Genomic DNA, 19,257 nt, shown 5'->3' with positions numbered 1-19,257 from the left:
AACTTTAGAAACATTTTCATTTAAAAAACTCTGCCAGAATCTACTGCTTCGTTACATCAGATCGTGGTCAATAAATTGAGTCTATACATTTCATTTCTAGAAACATTAGAGACTGCTGAATGCTTAGTTCACAACAACACATCTGGACAAATATAACATTCATTGATAGAACGTCCTTATCATTAATGCAAATAATTTCTGCAATCCGACTAACCCACAATAAAAATAAAAATTAAAATTACAGAAGCAACCTGGAACACGCATTTAAAAAAGAAAACAAAAACGTTCTGTTTCTAAAATACATTTAAAACTTCACCATGTGCTTTCTTCATAGTTTTTGAATGACTGTCAGAGGCCAAAGTGTATCATCTTACAGCTGATTCGCGAACAAAGCAGCTGTTTGACACGTAACAACACGTGCGTGGAAGTTGAACGCAAAGTGCGGTCACCCGTTTTAACACGGGCGTGTCTGCTAAGGGGGAGACATTTTAGTTTGCTAAGTGGAGGTATCCACAGAAGCTCAAGTTAAAATCGTTGGATCCAATAAAAAAATTGTTTATATTCAGTAAAAGAGCAGTTTTGTCTTTTTACAGAGGTTCTCATTAAGAGTGAACTTAATGACTTTTAGAATGGAAACGAGGTTCCAAACCTATTGTTTGCAAACCAACATAAAAGTACAACCAGCCTGTGTTCAACGTTCAAAATACACAACAACTACTTTTCGTTAATTGCCTAAATAAAATGTACTTTGTAGTGTTACACTTACAAGATGAAAGTCACTTACAATATGATATATCCGACGAATATGACTTGTTTGGGGAGCGCATCATTTCAAGGACCGCTAACGTCACTTGGCCTTCACTGTCTCCAGACCTCTCAGTTTGCGACTTCTTTCTATGGGGACATCTAAAGAGCGTTGTGTACCAGACTAGGCCAAGAAATCTTCTTCAGCTCAAGACTCAGATTGAAGAACACGTCGCCAACATCCCAGAGAACACATTGCGTCGCACAATGATAAGTTTTCGAAATCGATTGAATAAATGTGTTAGGCGCAATGGACAGCACTTAACTGATGTTATTTTTAAAAAGTGGCTTTAGATTTGTTGTTGTTTCCAACATTTCTCATGTAATTTCCACTCTTGCCTAACACATTTTAAGCATTAAAAAGTTGTTTGTACAATTCATTGGTTTATTATGATTATTTCAAAATTTTCCGTTTCTCTGCGCCACCCTGTATTATAAAGTGGCATTAAGCGCATGACATGCAAGTCTTAACAATGGAAATGTTGTACGTCAACAAATTCAATTTTAATTCTATACTTAGCACGAAAGACAGAAACAACAAAAACAAAACACCACTATTTACTACACTACACAGAATGTATTGACAATATCAACAAAGGATCCTGAACTATTTTCAAAGTTCAGGAATAAATATAAACATTCTTTTTATTTTTTTAAACTGCTATTTTACTATTTTTACCTGCATTTAATCATCGATTAATTGTGGTCTCGGCTTTAAGTGGTTTATTTGACTTTATATTATATTTTTAATACCCTCTCCTCTAGTCGAGTACAAAATCCCTGCTTCTCAAAACTCCGAACCCAAACATTCACAGCTTTAGGTAAATACCCCCAAGAGACAATTAATTATCTATGAAATTAGAGATTTTTTTGAAACTGTTTTTCTATTGAATTTGATTTATCCAATTTCATGTTACACACGACTTTATTTTTGTTAGGAGCAGGAAAATTCTAATGTCTGGAACAACATACTGCCTCAGGTATCTTTATATATGCCGGTTAAAAATTGGTAAATTGTTTTTATACATTGCCTACATTGCTACAGCTAAATCAGTGGTTACAGGAAACATCGGTAACATTGAATATGGCTTTCGGAATGATGTTTAGGAAATGGAAAGTTCAATTCTTATGTTTTTGATTTATTTTAGTGCAATGTCACATTTGTTTATCGTCACAGAATGGGAGGATGTATTGGAATAAATAGAAGCAGGAGTGGTGGGATAGACGGAAGTTCAGAAAATGTATCACGTCCTAATTCAGGTACTGTTACCTTACAACTTCATCCATTAGACATTAGACAATGAAAGGTCTGCAGTATATTTTATCGTAGGCTTAATAACATTCAGTTTTGGTACATTATTAATAAGGGAGTGTAATCTAATATGTACGAAGCAACAGAGAATAGCCTACCTTTTTAATATATAGGTATAAAAATTTAAAATTCTATGTAGGTCTACAACCAAGGCCTAGACCAATAGTGGAATAGGCTACTTAAATCAAAACGGTAATTTTAGTATGCATTGGTTTAGTTAATTAAAATATTTTTTAAATGTAATGTTAAATTTTAAACAGCTTAATTCAACATAGACCAAACATTTAACTAGGTGTATGATAGTGTTGGCCTACTCTTTTAATAAGAGTTGTATATAAGATTAAATTTCTTCATCTCAGGGAGATTTTAGTAAGCGGCATACACTTGTTATTCTATTGCTATTTTCGAACAAGCCTACAGTATAATAAGAGGCCAACACCACAATATAGAATCATAGTATATCCTTAAAAATAGTAAAAAGTAACTAAATGTTTAACTGTTTTGTTTGTTACATTTTATAGATAAACAACAAAGATAGTTTTTATATAAGGTAATTCGAGTCCACATTTTTGTTTCTATAGTTTGATCATCACAAATATGATTCTATTGTAGTGGTGGCCTCTTATTATACTGCAGACAATTCAATTTACTATCCAACTTCAACGTACAATAAGAGTTATAATAAATTACTGTAACAAGAAGAATCTCATACATTACAATTTTAAACACATAAATTTTACAATAACATTACAAAACAACAACTATAGCCTAGTCTTCGATATCAAAGAAACCTTACAATATGTATAACTTGCCCAGCTTGATATCAACAAGTAACGGCTTTTGTGAAATGGAGGAAAGAATTCTCCCCATGTGTTACCACGAGCCAAACCTACATGTTGAAGCTACTCAAACAAATCTCGTCACTAGTTTATTTATTCCCCTTCAACGGTCAAAAATCAATTTACATTTATAAACTTTGAAAATAAGATGACTAAATAATACTTAAAGAAAAGGGCCAAACTGAACAAATCAAATCTAGGCATAATTAACAATAAATAAGAGATGTATAAATTATAATAAATATTAGTGATAGTAGTATATAATAAAATGAGAAAAGTATTTAACTTAAATACACTACTGTTTAAGATGTGACATTATATGAATAAGTAAAAAAAATGTGAAAAAATATCTATTTTCCTCATATTCATTACCATTTTCAAAGTCTCCAAATATTAGTTACTTCTTGGTGTTTACTTTTTACATTAAAATTACTAACTAATAAGTTGAAATCATACGCTAAGTTAAATAAATATCAAATTATCCTTCCGATAAAAAAAATGGAACCATTCAATAATATTAATCAAATAACGAGTGTTGGTCGCTTATTAAAGTCTACCCTTCAACTCCATTATTTCTAGATGAAGTGATATAGAAAATTATATTGGGCTAAAACTATAGTTTATTTACACTTGGAGTAACTTTGTTGTATAGGCCTATATTAAAGCCATTCGTATTAAAAGCAGTTTTTGAGATGTAGATGAAGGATAAAACAGAAATACAGTTTAGCTTATAATTTCATAAGCAAGATTCAGTATAGCAATATTACCTAAAATCAATTTAACAATTTCTTGTTACTTTCATTTGTTTTTATCGTCATTTTCACAAGGAGACGTATAGCTACATAACAGAAACTGCTGGTTAAGTAGCTATGTGGCAACACCGCCTCTAATGTTATTGGACTATTTTGTTCAGGTTACAATAGTGAGTGATATTTTTCTGCATATTTTCTTCAATGGCCTACAAGAATTAAGAATTTGTATATTGTAAAGTGCACTATAAAATAGGCTACTATTATGGTGTTAGAATGGACAAGAAAAGATGTTTGGTTTTAGTTCATAAGGGTATTTAAAATTTTGTACGTGTTCAAAGTAATGTGGGCATTGTCCTCTGGCCAAATAACATTGTTAGCTGTGTATATAGTATTTTAGGGCTTTCAAGCATTCGTGATTATGTTTATATTTTACTGATTGTTTTCTGTTGTTTTTTATTTAATTTTAAATTATTTACCTTTTTACAAAACCACATATAATTGGACCTACCTGAGAGTGAACTGACCTACTCAAAGCTGTTCTGGCAACACAAAAGCCAGCTATTGTAACTTTTTAAATTTTCATCATAACTTCCTTATTACACGTTTCCCCCTGTTTATTTATTTAGGCCTGTTGATTCTTGGATAGACCTATCGGTCCTGGGTTGGGGTAGTTGGTCCTGTAGTTAATCCAACAGTCAGGCAGTTAGATTCGGTGGTTTGAATTTTAGTCACTTTGTTGCAGAAGAAATTATGTTCGTAGCATTTGATTTTACTGTATTTCTATACTTCTTGGTTGGTTACCTTGATACCTGTGATATTAAGAATTAGATTTGAACCCTTTGAGTATTGTAGCTATTTTGCTATGTTGTTGTTTATTTATTTACATTCTGTTGTACATTATCTTAGAGATAAGAACAAGGGTCATGGAAGTCTAGTATGGAATATTTTGTCAAGTTAATATAAAACATTTAGACTTTCTTTGTTATTAGTCCATTCATAAAATTCTTTCAGTTGGTAAAACGGATGCTCCAGTAACCAGTTCTTCAGTCTTCGTACAAACTGCTGTTTTTCAGTCTTTCTAAGGTGTCCTGGGAGTTCAGGGCGTTCCATAACTTTGCTCCTGTGTAGGTAGGTTTCTTCTCTGTCATAGTGAGTCAGTGTACTGGGAGTTGGTAGTTGGAGTATTATAATTGTGATATTGTGCACCGGTTCTTGTTACTTCAGGTGACTTAATATGGAGAAAGGTGGTAGATGTAGAGATTGACAACAGTGAGAATTCTTAGATCTTTAAACGGATGTCTGCAGGATTCCCTTTGCTGGAGGTTGCTAAGAATTCTGATTGCTCTCTTCTGATGGACTAGGAGACGTTGCATGTTATTCACTGAGGTGCCTCCCCAGGCAGCAATCCCATATCGAAGGTGACTTTCGTATAGGGCGTGGTAAGCAGTCTTGGCTGTTGCTGTCACATGTACTTTTTATCCTGCGAATTACATATAATGCTGTGCTCAACTTTTTGCACAGAGGGTATGTGGTCTGTTCATGTAAGGCGGTTGTCAATTATTATGCCCAGGTACTTTGAAATGTCTGTTAACTCCAGCTCTGGTAGTCTCTCTGCAATTTCCTTGTGTCTTCCTAGGACCAGCTGTTTAGTTTTATTTCCATTTACCACAAGGTCATTTCCATGGCTATATTGAAAAACCATATTCAGAGCAGTGTAAGCAGCTATTTCAAGTTGATCTGGTTCTTTTTTACCTAGTAGGAGCACTGTATCGTCTGCATACATCAGCGTTTGTCCGAGATTTTGCATGAAGCTAGGTAGGTTATTTGTGTATAAAATGTATAAGACCGGCCCTAATACAGAGCCTTGAGGTACACTACGCGTGATGGGCTGTGGTACTGACTTTATTTGATGTGTTAAATTGTTTGAGGTGTGCTTTATTTCTACCATTTGGTTTCGTCCTGTCAGGTAACTTTTTATCCAGTCATGTGATTTTCCATTTATTCCAAAAGTTGTCAATTTTTCTAAAAGATGTCCATGACTAAGGCAGTCAAATGCCTTACTGTAGTTGATTAGAATGGCAGTGGCTGTGTTACCTTCTTCCAATTGGTCTGTTAAAAATTCCACCAGGCTCACCCATTATTAATACTGGTTGGTTCGTTGGTATGCTTTCCAGTGCTTCAGCTAGAATTTCCAGGCTGGCTTCCAGGTTTCCATTTGCTCTGTAAACTCCAACAAGAAAGAGATGGTACTTACCTACCAAGGGTAACCTTAGCAATAGCTATTTCGCATACCAATTCTGTACTGTAATTGTATGTGTCAATTATTTCAACATGATGGTTTAAAGATTCTTTTGCAAATATAGCAACTCCTCCCTTTTGGTGGTGTTTCCTACAGTATTCGGCAGTGAGTATATACCCAATAAGTCTTGTATTTTGTAGTGATTCAATTTTTTGTCCAAGTTCTGTTAGGATCACAAAGTCTGGTTTTAATTCAGAAAGAAGGGTGTTTAGGTGCTCTATTTTGTTGGATATCCTGTCAGTGTTTTGGTGTAGGAAAGTGAGGGTTCTTTCTTTTGTCTGTTCTTGTGCAGGTTGTACATTTTGTTGTGTAATGTGCAAACATGTTTGTGATTAATGGTTTGTTCAAGGAGATAATTTGGATTGTTTATTGGTTCTTTGATGTAATGAGGCATTTTCTGAAAATTCTTGATTTGAATTTGAGATTTCCCATTTTCTGGTGAACAGGGGCTAAAAAAGAATTGTTTACTTGATGTTCGTTGTTTGAATTGGATTCTTCCATTCTAGTTTCAGGAATAGATCTTTTGGTTGTAGATAAAGAGTATGATGGTGAAAAGTATAGCCTACTTATTCTTTTTAGATTTTGTCTATTATCTTATAATATTCAATATTTTCAGCAAAAAATCCCTCAAATGTTTAATTTGGTGCTTTAACTCTAGCTGTGCAGGGTGGTGTCTTTATAGGTTACTGAGGGGGTTTGTTCAGATTTTCAGCTTCATTTATTGAAGAGTTTTGTTCTCTATGTACCATCACTTTCACTTGGATCATTTGAGAGTCTTCGTTATCACTTGCTGGAAGTGAAGAATGTGTATTTAGTTTAGTCAGGTTCTGGTCACTTTTAGCTTCTCCTGTGAAGGTTGAATGTTCTTGCATTTTTTTTTACTTGCATGGAGATGCTGAATTTATTTTTAGTTTTCTTATTTTGACATTTCAGCCTGTTATGACGTTGAGTGGAGTTGTATTTTCTTTCCTGTTTACTTAAATGCTCAGAACAGTTTTGTGTTTGTTTCTGGGGGGGTTTCAGCTCTTGTTTAAGTAGATTGTACTTTTCCTTGAGTTGGGCTATCTCTATCACCAGCGGGGTGGACTGTGCTGTTAAAAATTGTGAAGAATCTGTTTGAGTAGCAATTTCCTTAAGATTTGTTTCTTCATTTTGGAAATATTCGTGTGAGTTTATTTTCCTTTTTAACATCAATATTTCTTTTTCCTGCTCCTGGTTTTTTTGTTCATATTCATTTAGTGTCCTTGTTAGTGTTCTGTCATGGTCCTCAAAAATGTTTTGTATTTCAGAAAGTTGTTGTTTTTCCTTCATAATCTGCCTATCCAAATCATATATTTTCTGCTCTAGAAGTTCAGTTCTTGAGAGAAATTTCTTCGTTTTAATTCTTGGTTGCCCCCTTAAATTTGGGTTTTGTATATTTTCAAGAACCAAAAGTGTGTGTGTACCTAGAGGACAATAGCTGTTACATTTATTGCACAAAGAAAAGTAATGTAAAATGCCATGTGTTCAAATGTAAAGCCAACACAATATCAGAATAAAAAATCTTGATAGAGCACTCACTACACACATTGTCCGTAGGTAAATCATTATGGTACTTTAATATTATCAGGTGGCCACTCTGAACCTCAGCTCACATTGATGGCCAGGGGCATTTCCAATTGGTATTTTCCGACCTCAGATCACGTCCCAGATTCTCCAACTTTTCCAACACCAGGTAACATTTGTGGCCTATTGTGGTGAAAAAGGAAAGCATACTTTGAGATTGTACCCAAATTCAAGCTCAGATCACGTGAGCAATCGTAAAGGGTAACTTTAACTTACTAGTAATATATGTAATATGTATGATAACTCAATCCAAACTTACGTATATCGTATAATAACAAGTAGTAGATAGGGACAGAGTGGTTTCCGGGTAATACCAAAGTACCGAGTATTCATAGACAAAAACATTGTATTGGCTCTAAAATTTTTAGATATAAACCTCAGATGTTTAAAAAAAAATAGCTAAAAATTTGCACTTTTTCTAAAGAAATTTTTTCCAAGATCTGTAAATAGGTAGAATTTTAATTTTGTGTTGCGTACAATTAAAACTTAAATATCATCATTTATCATCATCATAAACCTCATCTCAATAGCATTTTCTTTTAGTTAATAAGTTTTAAATTTAATTTTGTTAAATAACAAAAATCAACCATAATGAACAAAACAACATCCATCCTGGATTTTCCAGAACATTAAACTCAAACATTTTTATTCCAAAAATAATTTTAAGGTTACAATAATTATAACAATCTATTTTAACAATTATAACAGAATAACAATTTGGGAATACGTGCCTACATAGGCAAAGACTGTGTGTGCACACGCACTATAAATGTGAATATGTAAAATGGTTGGTTTGTTTTTATGTATAAATAATATTCTAGCACTAATTGTTGAACCTTTGTAAGTTATTGAAAGTATTAAGAACCTCATACTCTGTGATAGCCTAAGCATCCAAAGCTGCAGTGTAAATGTTTTAAACTGTAACCACTTTTGCAGGAAGTACCAGAAAAAACCATCCACTGTGCCATGAAACCATCCGTTGGAAGTCTGATGTGCCATTGACAGAGGGTCAATTACGCAGTAAAAGAGATGAGTTCTGGGACACTGCCCCTGCATTTGAGGGCCGCAAAGAGATTTGGGATGCCCTGCGAGCTGCAGCGGTAGCAGCCGAGTCATTGGACTTCATGCTGGCACAGGCAATACTTGATGGGGCCAACATATCAGTTCCTAATGGTAAATTTATATACATGTTAAGGTTTATGTAGATTAAAATAGTTAATATTTCCTATATAAATTTTTCAGTAATAAAAGTAAAATCAGAAGCATTTAGAGGTTATTCATTAACTAATCAAAAGCTTTTATAGTATGAATTTATGTACTATGCATTTAGCCCGTGTAAGACCGCCATGCTGAAAGACTATTTTTTTAATTTTTGGCCAAATTTAAAAATGTTTTTTGTGTGTATTGTTTATTAAAATTCGTCATGTATTTAGAGTAATATTTATTTCCAATTTGTCTATGTATCATTGGTTAATACAGTGACTGTGACTGATGTCTTATGGCGCACAAGCATAGTGCAAGTAATGATTCTCACTGAGCATAGAGCTGCAGTGAAGTTGATAACTATCTTTATTATAGCTTGAAAAATATTGTACAGTAGTTATAACATGTTGACTGTGACAGGTGCATTATGGTGCACAAACATAGTGCAAGTAGTTGGTATTACTCACTACAGAGAAGGAGTGAAGGTTTTAAGTTTTTACTGATGACATGCTCAAATAATTAAAAGTTTTATATCTTATATAACCTGAAGATATAACAATAATTTTGTAATGAAAACTGCAATAGTAAAGCAATCACATAAATTAGTACTGTAATGAACTAGGTAAACAAAACCTTAATGGCATTACTATCTTATTGTCATTATTAACACTTGCAATACAATTTGATTGGATGCATTTAAACTTTTGTTACTTAAACTTTCATCTGATTATTACATGAAATATCTGAAATTACTAACCTAATGTTGAATTCTATTGTTATTTTATTTGTAAACAAACTAATTGTATGTTTAATTAATGGCATTTATTAATATTAATGTCACAATGTGGTGACATGCACATGATACACTAGCCTTATTTACAAAGTTTACTAGGTCATAAATGTAAAAAAGCATGATCTGTATCAGATCTTTTTAAATAATGATGTACATTGTTTGAGAACATATTTACATATGCAGTAGAACTCGAATTGTCCGAAATACAGTTATCTGAATGAGCAATTATCTATATTAATTCTCATCAAAATTATAAAATCAATACATAATAGTGAAAGTGCATGGGGCAAATAAACTGGTCCTGTATGCTATTTATAATAGTAAAGCAATGTTACCACTTCTCCCTCTAACTAACCTACACATTGTTGGTTGTCTCCATTCTGTCTGTCAGTTTGAGATCCAATAGACTACGTTCACATTTTTTTAATATTTTGTATTATCTTTTTATCACATTGTAGGAAATGAGATTGAAGCTTAAACGTGTTGTTCTATCACTGAGTGATATAGTAGAAATTATGAATCAGTTTAAAAAAGTGTCCATGAATAGCAACTAGCAGAACATGGGATCGGGTAAAAATTGTGAATTACAACCACCAGTAACAAAATGTAAGCTTTATGAGTGCATATGAAGTGAAGAAGGCTGTTCATCTAGAAAAGTAAAAAAAAAGACTAAGCCAACAGCTGGAGAAACAGGTTTTCTTGTGGTTTCTGTAACAATGCTCAATATAGCCTATTTAAGGACTAATTTCTTGTTGAAAAGGTATTGATACTTAGTGAAAATATCCATATGACTAATTTCTTAAAGGTGAAGTTGGTTCTGTAATTTTATACCTATAGATGGCCTTTGAGAGACAGATGTAGTGGGAGTGAGAAAAACTGTTTGACAGTAGTAAAACTGTTAATAGTTTCTTGGAAACTTCTATTAAAGAAACCAAAAACTGCTACTCAACTTATATAATACTGATGAAACTGTTCTAAATTGGAAAGTGTTGCAGAAAAAAACTTTGACTTAAAAAAGTGCATCAGTGCTTATGGTTAGTGAGGAAAGTGTCACAATCTTCGTTAGTGCTGATTCTGCAGGCTGCCATCTATTGTCAATGTTAATGATTAGCATAGCAAAGAAGCCAAGAACTTTAAAAATGTAAAAAGTTCTACAGTGAGCTACATGAACCAAAAAAGTACATGGATGGTGATGAGTATATTTTTTCTGTGGTACAAAAAACTCCTCATTCCGGAAATCAACAAATTAAAAAAGAATACTGGAAAATATAAAATTATGTAAAAATATATTATTATTGACTATTTATCAACCAATCTATCTTATAAGTTTCTTGAGAGAAAAGACAGAAATTTGAAATATCTGTTCTTGCTGCCTAGTGTCATCAGTCTAGTGCATCCCTTGGATCAGGGTGTAATTGAGTGCTCCAAACGATACTACCTACATCAACTGCTGCTTTAATTGCCATTGTCATAATGGTAATGATGAAGAAAGAGTTCTAAATTCATATAAAAGCATTAATTTGACAGATTGCTGTTACATGATCGCAGATTCCTGGAATATGGTTTTAAGCTTTATACTGTAACAGCCTAGATCGGTCTAAGTCTTTTAGAACAATATCTCCATCCTCCTTTCTTCTCAAAACCATGGATAAGATGATTGCTAGGTTTGTTTGGGAGGAATCTCTCTTGGAGCGCCCTTTACATTTAAATCAGCATGCTTATACTTCAGGAAGACCATTAAACTCAGTCCTACATCAATTAGTAAGTAGGATTTAGAAGACAGTAGCAGCGAAAGAAATAGCCATAGGTGTCTTTCTGGACATCAAGGAGCTTTTGACAACACAGGCACTCAGGTAATTGTTAATGCAGTCTTGAGACATGGTATTGATGGTCAGATATGTGACTGGATAAGGGTCCTGCTCACAGATAGGGTGGTTACTACCACTCTTACGGGAACAAGCATGCAAGGATTTTGAGGGGCTGTCACCAGGGTGGCGTCCTTTCTCCCCTTCTGTGGAACTTAGTTACGGAGGACCTGCTTGCGTCCTTGAACAGTAGTGGTTTTTTCCTGTCTAGGAAAACCGGGAATAGTCGGGAATTTGAACATTATGGAAAAGTCATGATAATATCAGGAAATTTCATGATAGACCGGGAAATTTGTCCAGTTATTTTTGCAGAGTGTCTACCGGTCACAGAAGACCCATAAAAGTCACAGATTTGTATGGGGGTTGACAGAAATTGCCAAAAAATTGACATCAGAGTTTTCTGTTTTAAATATCTGTTTTATGGCATTATGATAATAATTAGTGATGTGTCGAACCCAAATCTCAAATCTATAAAATATTCAACAAAAGTTCTGGTTTCATAATTGATCGAAGGGATTCGACAACCAAATCTGCGGAGACTCACCTCGTCTTGAATTATCGGCTGATGGCAGTATACAAATAATTTCCAACTCCTTAAAATGTTTTTGTTATATTTTGTGTTCGAAAGATCGTAAATAGATAATATTATTAATGAATTGTCTGAGTTTATAAATAATATTTTGCTTGTAGTTAGTATTTTTTAGATTTAAATTTGTAGATTGCCACGAGTCTGCTGTGTATATTCCCAGATGACTGCTGATAGGCATTTAAGCAAATTACTGATCATGAAAACTTAATTTTGTTGTACTTTGTGCATGAATTACTGTAGATAGATAACTTTTCAACAGATTATTCTAGGTTAGTAAACCATATTTTGCTTACAGATCTGTATTTATGTAGATGCATCACCGTGAGTCTGCTGCGTATAATCACGGACAATAGCTGATTTGCAGTATAACGGTTTCCTAAAACATGTTTATTATTGTTGTACTTTATGTATTAAAATCCGTAGGTAGATATCCTTGTTAAAGAATTTTGTAAATATTTAGTTTGCAGTTTGGTATATATGACAAGCATTGCCACGAGTCTGCTGCATATATTTGCGGACTTCGCTGCCATCTTTAAATTATTTAAGTACTCAAACACTTGTGTTCATGTAAAACAGTCATCACTGTACACTTGTAACATTACAAATAGTTCATTTAGACATTTTCCAAGTATGAAAAGAAATTTAATGTTCACACACTGTTCTTTCTAGACACTATACATTATTCTGATGCGGACAAAAACTTAACTGCTTATAACGGGGCTATGGGTGGAATAAATATGGGAGCCAGATGAAACTCGTGGGAGAGGGAGTCACATTGCCAGCAGTATGATATTCTACCTAATTGTGTTTGTTCTATGGCTCTGCTAATACTAATCCAGTTATTGTCTAGCTACACGTTTTATAAATCATTCTTTAAACATTATTTGTAGTGGTGTGCTTGGTTTGTGTTCATTATTTTTTAAGTTTGTCAGTATAATACAAGTTTTTTCAATTTTTTATTACTTTTTTGCTTGAATCCTAAGCTTTGTCCAGTTATTTGAATTATTATTTTCTGAATTTTCCTAATCCACATTTAATTCTGATAAATAATCAGAGTTCTACTTTAATTCTAATGACTTTCTTTTGCAATTAAAATTTCCAATAGTCTACTGCAGCTTGTGTTTGTTGCAGGTTTCTTGACAGAGTGCTATGATGAATTGGGAACTCGTTACCAGGTGCCAGTATACTGCCTCTCCTACCCTATAAATATTGTTAAGGAAGATAATGGCCGTGAATCACCTATTGAGAACACAGGTAACTTATTAATCAATTGTTATTGCCCTTTTAGTGGTAGTTTAAAGGCTTGGGTTTATCTAGGCAAGGCTTATTGTTAGTTCTGATCTACCTTAGACCATGTTTAAATGACCGCTGTATTTGTATATATATATATATATATTAAACTCATTTTATTAGAATGTAATGAATTGATTGTATAGAAATAAACCATTCTGTTAATGTAATTTTAACACATATTGTTCTTGTCCTTGATACCTATTAACAACAGAATTTATGTTCATGAAAATCAATACTTCTATATCAATTATGTTACGCTCCTTCAGATAAAAGTTTCAACATTCACATAATGTTATTTTCATAAAATAACGGGTTAGCTTGATTAGTATTTAAATAAAGTTAGTCAAAATTGGAAAACATAAGTCTTTAAAAACTAAAAATAAAATTATAGCAAAAGCTATTGATTTTTATCTAAAAAATCAAAAAAATTATGGTTTTATTGGGCAGTAACGGCAAACAATTGAGTAAATTAATAGAATAAAAATCACATGTAGATATCTGTTTCTATATTAGGTCGGGAGCAAGATTTAATAAAGTAACTAAGGATGTTAAAGAATTGAGCAAGCAAGGATCTAGGAAAAGGATTACTTATTGGTCATAGGTGGAACTAATGATATAGAAACACAAGGGATCAAACGATTGATGATATGCGTAGAATCATATCCTATACCAAACATAACAAACCTCAAATTAACCAGCATTGTAATGAGGTATGAAAACCACAGCCTCTACATAATAATTACGTTAGAACAGTAAAATTAAGCAAACAATATGAATTAATGGAATAAACCTACTTTCTTTATACTTGCTTCCTTATTATCATTACTCGCATCACAGCCTACCTTTTAATAAAAAAGTTAAGGACAACATTGCATTTTGATGACGAACATAATTATTACATAAAATAAAGAACATTTCAACTCCAACATTTTCCAGGAAATGAGATGAAAATGGAGTAAGTATCCTGGAGGATGTCATCAATCAGCTTAACTTCTTGACTGTCAAACCCGTATTATCACTTGTCAAACAGCTACTTTGCTACACACACCTGGTAGCTGTAAGATATACACATTGGCCTCCAGTAGTGTTTGTTTTAATTATTACAAATCCACAGTAGTGCTATTTAATTGCTACTACATTCTGATGATCAACTAAGGAACTATCACGAAAGCACATGGTGAAGTTTTATCTGGCCATTAATAACAGAATGTTATTGTTTTCTAGATTTTTTTCATTTACGTTTTGTCCAGTCAGTGTCGCAGGAATTCTTTGTAGTAATGATAAGGATGTTTTATCAATTTGAGATTTGTCCAGGTGTGTTGTGAGTTTAGCATTCAGCAGAGTGAGTGTAATTTTTCTGAAAATGATGGTGATTGAGATGTGTACACAATTTATTCACCACAATCTGTTATGACAAATAAGGAGATTTTGATAACAGTTCGATAAATGAAGATATTGATTGTGGCGGAAGAGACTCACACTACATGTATGACTATGGAGCAGCTCTGTAAGTAATGCAGCAAATAAACTCTGTAGTATCGGGTGACAGGACTGTTAAAATTTCTGCACTTAAAGTGTTAAGAATAATCCTTCTGTTGGTTTATTTATGACAGACGGTGTTAATACCATACTGTCATTGCAGAGGATAGAAATGGTGTGTCAGTGTATAGTCTAGTTACCAAGAAAGACCAGCAGAAGTTTGGGAAACCAACAGAAGAATATTAATATTGTAACAGTGCCTTTACACAGCTTATCCAAGATTTCAAGAGAAGAGAACTCAAGATCTTAATATGCTCAAGATCATACGCTGTATAAGCGATCTAATCCAAGGTTTGGAGTTGCCATGAGAAATAAGTACTACTGTCTACATTTTGTCTTATGACCAGGTGTAAGTTTGTTTATTGTGTGATTCTTGACACTTGCATGGTTTATTAGTTGTTGGATCAGTAAACATAAAAAGTGGGATAGGCAAGTTGTGTGTTTTTGTAGTAGGTCTAAAAATGGCTAGATCACTGCAAAAGAAAAGACTATAGTGATTATTAAATATGGATTTATTTTCATTAACAAATACTTTATTATTTACCTTAGTGTTTTCTTTGCAATGCTGTTTTGAGTAATGACGCCGTGCAGCTTAGACGTTTAAACTATTGTACTGGAAGTTTTCAAATAGAAAAGGAGAAAGCTCTTGAAAATACATCGATTGCTGCAATTTACCAACAAATTTAAAGACCTTTTGTTTGGGCATTATTATTATTTTATTTAAGCATTTGGGATAGCTTAAAAATTAAATTGGACAATATTTTCCAGATGTTTGGGCCAGAGACCTGGTAGTTAAGTTGATTAGATATCCATTTAAAATCAATGTGGGTGTACTTCATAACCACATTCAGAAACAGGCAATTGAAGTGATTAACACAGGTATTAAAATGTGATTCTCATGCAAAGACGGAATTCCAAAAGTTGGGTGTTGAATATTGTTGGTTGAGTTTTCTTCCTGTTTACCTGCTAGCTGCAAAGTTGTCAGTGCAATTCTCATCCACAAACCTCTGTGAGTCTAGATTTTCAACATTGGCCTATCTAAAGTTAAATATCAAGCAAAACTGGATGTTGAAAATGACCTGTGATATATTTTGTTGCTGCTAAAACTAGATATTTAAAAAAAAATTATAAAAGAGAAACTGTGTTTACAATCTTATAAAGTGACTGATATTAAGAGTTAGGCCTATTAACCCTTTTAGCCCCGGCGTCCGATATATCGGACAGAGGTGGTCTAGCTAAAATGCCCAACGTCCGATATACCGGACGTCTCGAGAATTTAATGTAGCTGGCTAATAATATGTCCAAATGCCATCAGTTTCGGTATAGTAGTCGGTGATGAAACGGGCTACATGCAAAAATAATAAACCTTCCAATTGGCATCGTATTTCGTCGTCGTTGAGCGTAGTTTATTTGTCGATGTCAGCTGTCAGACGACTTCAGTTGCATTGTTGTTGTATGCTGACTTAAAACCTCAATTAGTTTGCGTGATTGAAAGCGCTTGTTTTTCGTGTGATTTATTGTATTATTAGTAAAAAACATGAGTAAACGTCGTAGAGAAAAGTTACCAGTGAGTGAAAACACTTTGATAAACACTATTATTGGTACTTTGGGATTATACCGACCACACCCAGACATGAATCGTTATTTGACATTTTGCTTCTACTTATTACTAGATTAGCGTAGAACAATATTTCGTCAATATAAAACAGGAATTGTCTTATCGCAAACCCCTCCCCATCCTCAGACAGAGGTCAAAGTCGAGCGGTCTAGTAGATAACGTGATTGCAGAGTCTCGCTGCCCGTTCAGCTGGTGCGTCGCTTTGTTGTACTTCCGTGTTTTACCTCTACATTTCTCCAAACACAAAAATTCAATAAAAACAAACATGATCAAACTAAAACTAAACTCTTTATTGAAAAAAACACTCAAAACTTGTTTTTATTCTTGATCACACTCTGCCACCCAAAATGCGAGTGCCATGCCTTCGCGCTGATGTCAACGAAAGAAAAACATCCCTCGAGATAGTACCTATTAGTAAAATATCAAATTCTAGAGAATCTGATCAGAAATATAAATTGAATTGTAATGGAAAGGCAATTATGTACTGTGCAAATCATGTGATGCCGCGTGGCCTGTCGTAATCGGGATTCTCGAGAAAGATAAGATAACAGCGACAACAATACCAATCACAATGCCTGGAAATGCTTGTAATTTTGTAATTAAAGAGTTGTTTTTTCGTTCTATCATGTTTGTTTCTATAAATTTATATTTTTGTGTTGTTCATACTGGTGTGGTCGGTATAATCCCAAAGTACCCTATTTATTATTAGTGGTGAATGTGCTATTTTTGAAGACAATGAATTGAGATGTTTATATAAAATGTATATATTGTAAATATTATTTCTTCTATAACAAGTTTTAGTCTTACAAACCATTACAATTAGTTTGTGTTATTTTACAATTGTTATTATTTCAAAAGTGCAAAAACAAGTATACATATATGTATACTTCTACTGACGTGTATGTGGAAATATATGAAGAAGTGCTTATGCAGCAATACAATTAATTGGATATATCTCCTGCATTTATCAAGGAAAGTTCTTCAAATTTTGTGTGTGTAGTAAGAAATATGTGTACAACAAAATTGCTTCATTTTTCAGGGGCTACAATTTTTTTTCTACCCTTTATGTATGTCCAAACTATATAAAATAAAAAAATAAAAAATTTTTATGTATAAATACGCTTAAAAAAAACAAATCATTCTGTAAAAGTACTTCTTAACTATTACATCTAAGAGTACACTTATTTGTGAACAATTTAAAACAAAAACCTAAAAATTATCTTCAAAAATAAGAAAACTAGATGTATTTTCCCTCAATTCTGCACTACGGTCCCTTATCGCCATGGGCTTTCTGGCAAGTCCATGGAAAAATGGCTGGGGTTAAAAGGGTTAACTAACTTTTCTTGATTTTATAAAAAAAAATAATTTTTGTTTTGTTTCATTGTTTTATAAAAAAAAGGCAAATACGAAAAAGGAATTTGAAGTAATATTAAACATTTTGTAAACAATTTTATCAAATATTTAGGCTAATTTTAAAATCTGAAAATCTAAACTGCACCCTAATCTACAAATACAAATTTAAAATCTCATTAATGTGTTGGCCACATAAGGTGATAATGGTAGAGGGGAGGCATGATCAAATTTCAGTGTACTAATGAAGGCTTGAAGCCTGAAAGGTTGACAACCTCTGGGTTAAAGAATGAAGATGTCCATTTGTTAAATAGTATCCCAAATTGATCTTGTGTACATTGTACCTAAATAATACGTCATGTGCAAATAAAGAATCACATATGGCTTCAGTTCTAGGGGTTTTATCAGATATAGATAAAAAAATAAACTCAGAAAAAATTAAGAATAATGACATTTTTTTATCTTGGAAGGCATCTTTAATTCACTTAAAGTTTTGACTGTACCAAGCCAAATATTTTCAAAAGTGTACTAACAGTACAGTCTAATTATGACAGCCTTTATGATAAAAACTATATATACGATCATAATACTATGTATAAAACCAATTTTCAATACCCCAGACATCATCTGAAAGTGGTGGAAAAGTCACTATTCTACATGGGAAGAAATTTTTCAATGTATTACTTTCAAGGTATAAGGAATCAATGCATTCATGGGCATAGTATTTATGTACACAATTGATCATGTATTCCTAGGGAAATTCACAACCTATGTCCAGACTACCAAAAATTGTGTGGTGTTCCCTTGCTATTGCAGGACAGTAAAAAAGCAGGTACAGCAGTTTCCTCCTACTCATCGCACATTCTACAGAGCAGATCCTCTCGGAGAATGCCGACTCCTTGAAGATGCAGATGACCATGTCACGTAATTAGTCTCACAACCCAAAAAGACTTCGATCTTAAGGAGAGAAGGTCAGATACACCCGGATGCAGTCTCCACCTTTTTCTCATGTTCAGCGTGAACCCAATTCGAGACAGCCCCAAAGAATTCACACCTAAAAATACCACAGAAAGGTTGAAGTAACCTGGCTTGTTGGATACATCAGCTCTGTCGTTCTCAGAAACCCCCTCATCACGAGAAATCCAACAAACATTCAAATTAATGATTCTATTGAAGAAACAACTTGATAGCAATCCCAGACAAGTTTGAAATTGAACACACAAGAGTCCAAAGCTTTTAATGCTGCCTAGCTGTCTGTGAAAATGGTAATCGTCATACTCCTATATTGCAGACAAAGAAGATTCTTACAAGCACATTCCATAATGGCTCTGACTTCTGATCATTTATTGATATAAGGGTATTATAACCTATTACTGACAATAGCAAATGTTTTATA

General features: G+C 33.4%; 1 protein-coding gene across 1 annotated transcript in view; it reads left to right on the top strand.

Annotated features, from left to right (window-relative positions):
• The first annotated feature begins 1,850 nt into the window (after window positions 1-1,850).
• Window positions 1,851-19,257, top strand: part of LOC124371432 (ubiquitin domain-containing protein 1) — a 33,003-nt gene continuing 15,596 nt past the window's right edge. The window contains exons 1-3 of the mRNA XM_046829764.1: window positions 1,851-2,064; window positions 8,548-8,784; window positions 13,193-13,315. Of these exons, the coding sequence (XP_046685720.1) occupies window positions 1,983-2,064; window positions 8,548-8,784; window positions 13,193-13,315 (442 nt within the window). The 5' untranslated portion in view covers window positions 1,851-1,982. The remainder of the gene's footprint in view (window positions 2,065-8,547; window positions 8,785-13,192; window positions 13,316-19,257) is intronic.

Source organism: Homalodisca vitripennis, chromosome 1 (genome assembly GCF_021130785.1).
Source record: "Homalodisca vitripennis isolate AUS2020 chromosome 1, UT_GWSS_2.1, whole genome shotgun sequence".
Classification (NCBI taxonomy): domain Eukaryota; kingdom Metazoa; phylum Arthropoda; class Insecta; order Hemiptera; family Cicadellidae; genus Homalodisca; species Homalodisca vitripennis.
The sequence above is the reverse complement of the archived record's forward strand: the minus strand, read 5'-3'. Positions and strand labels throughout refer to the sequence as shown.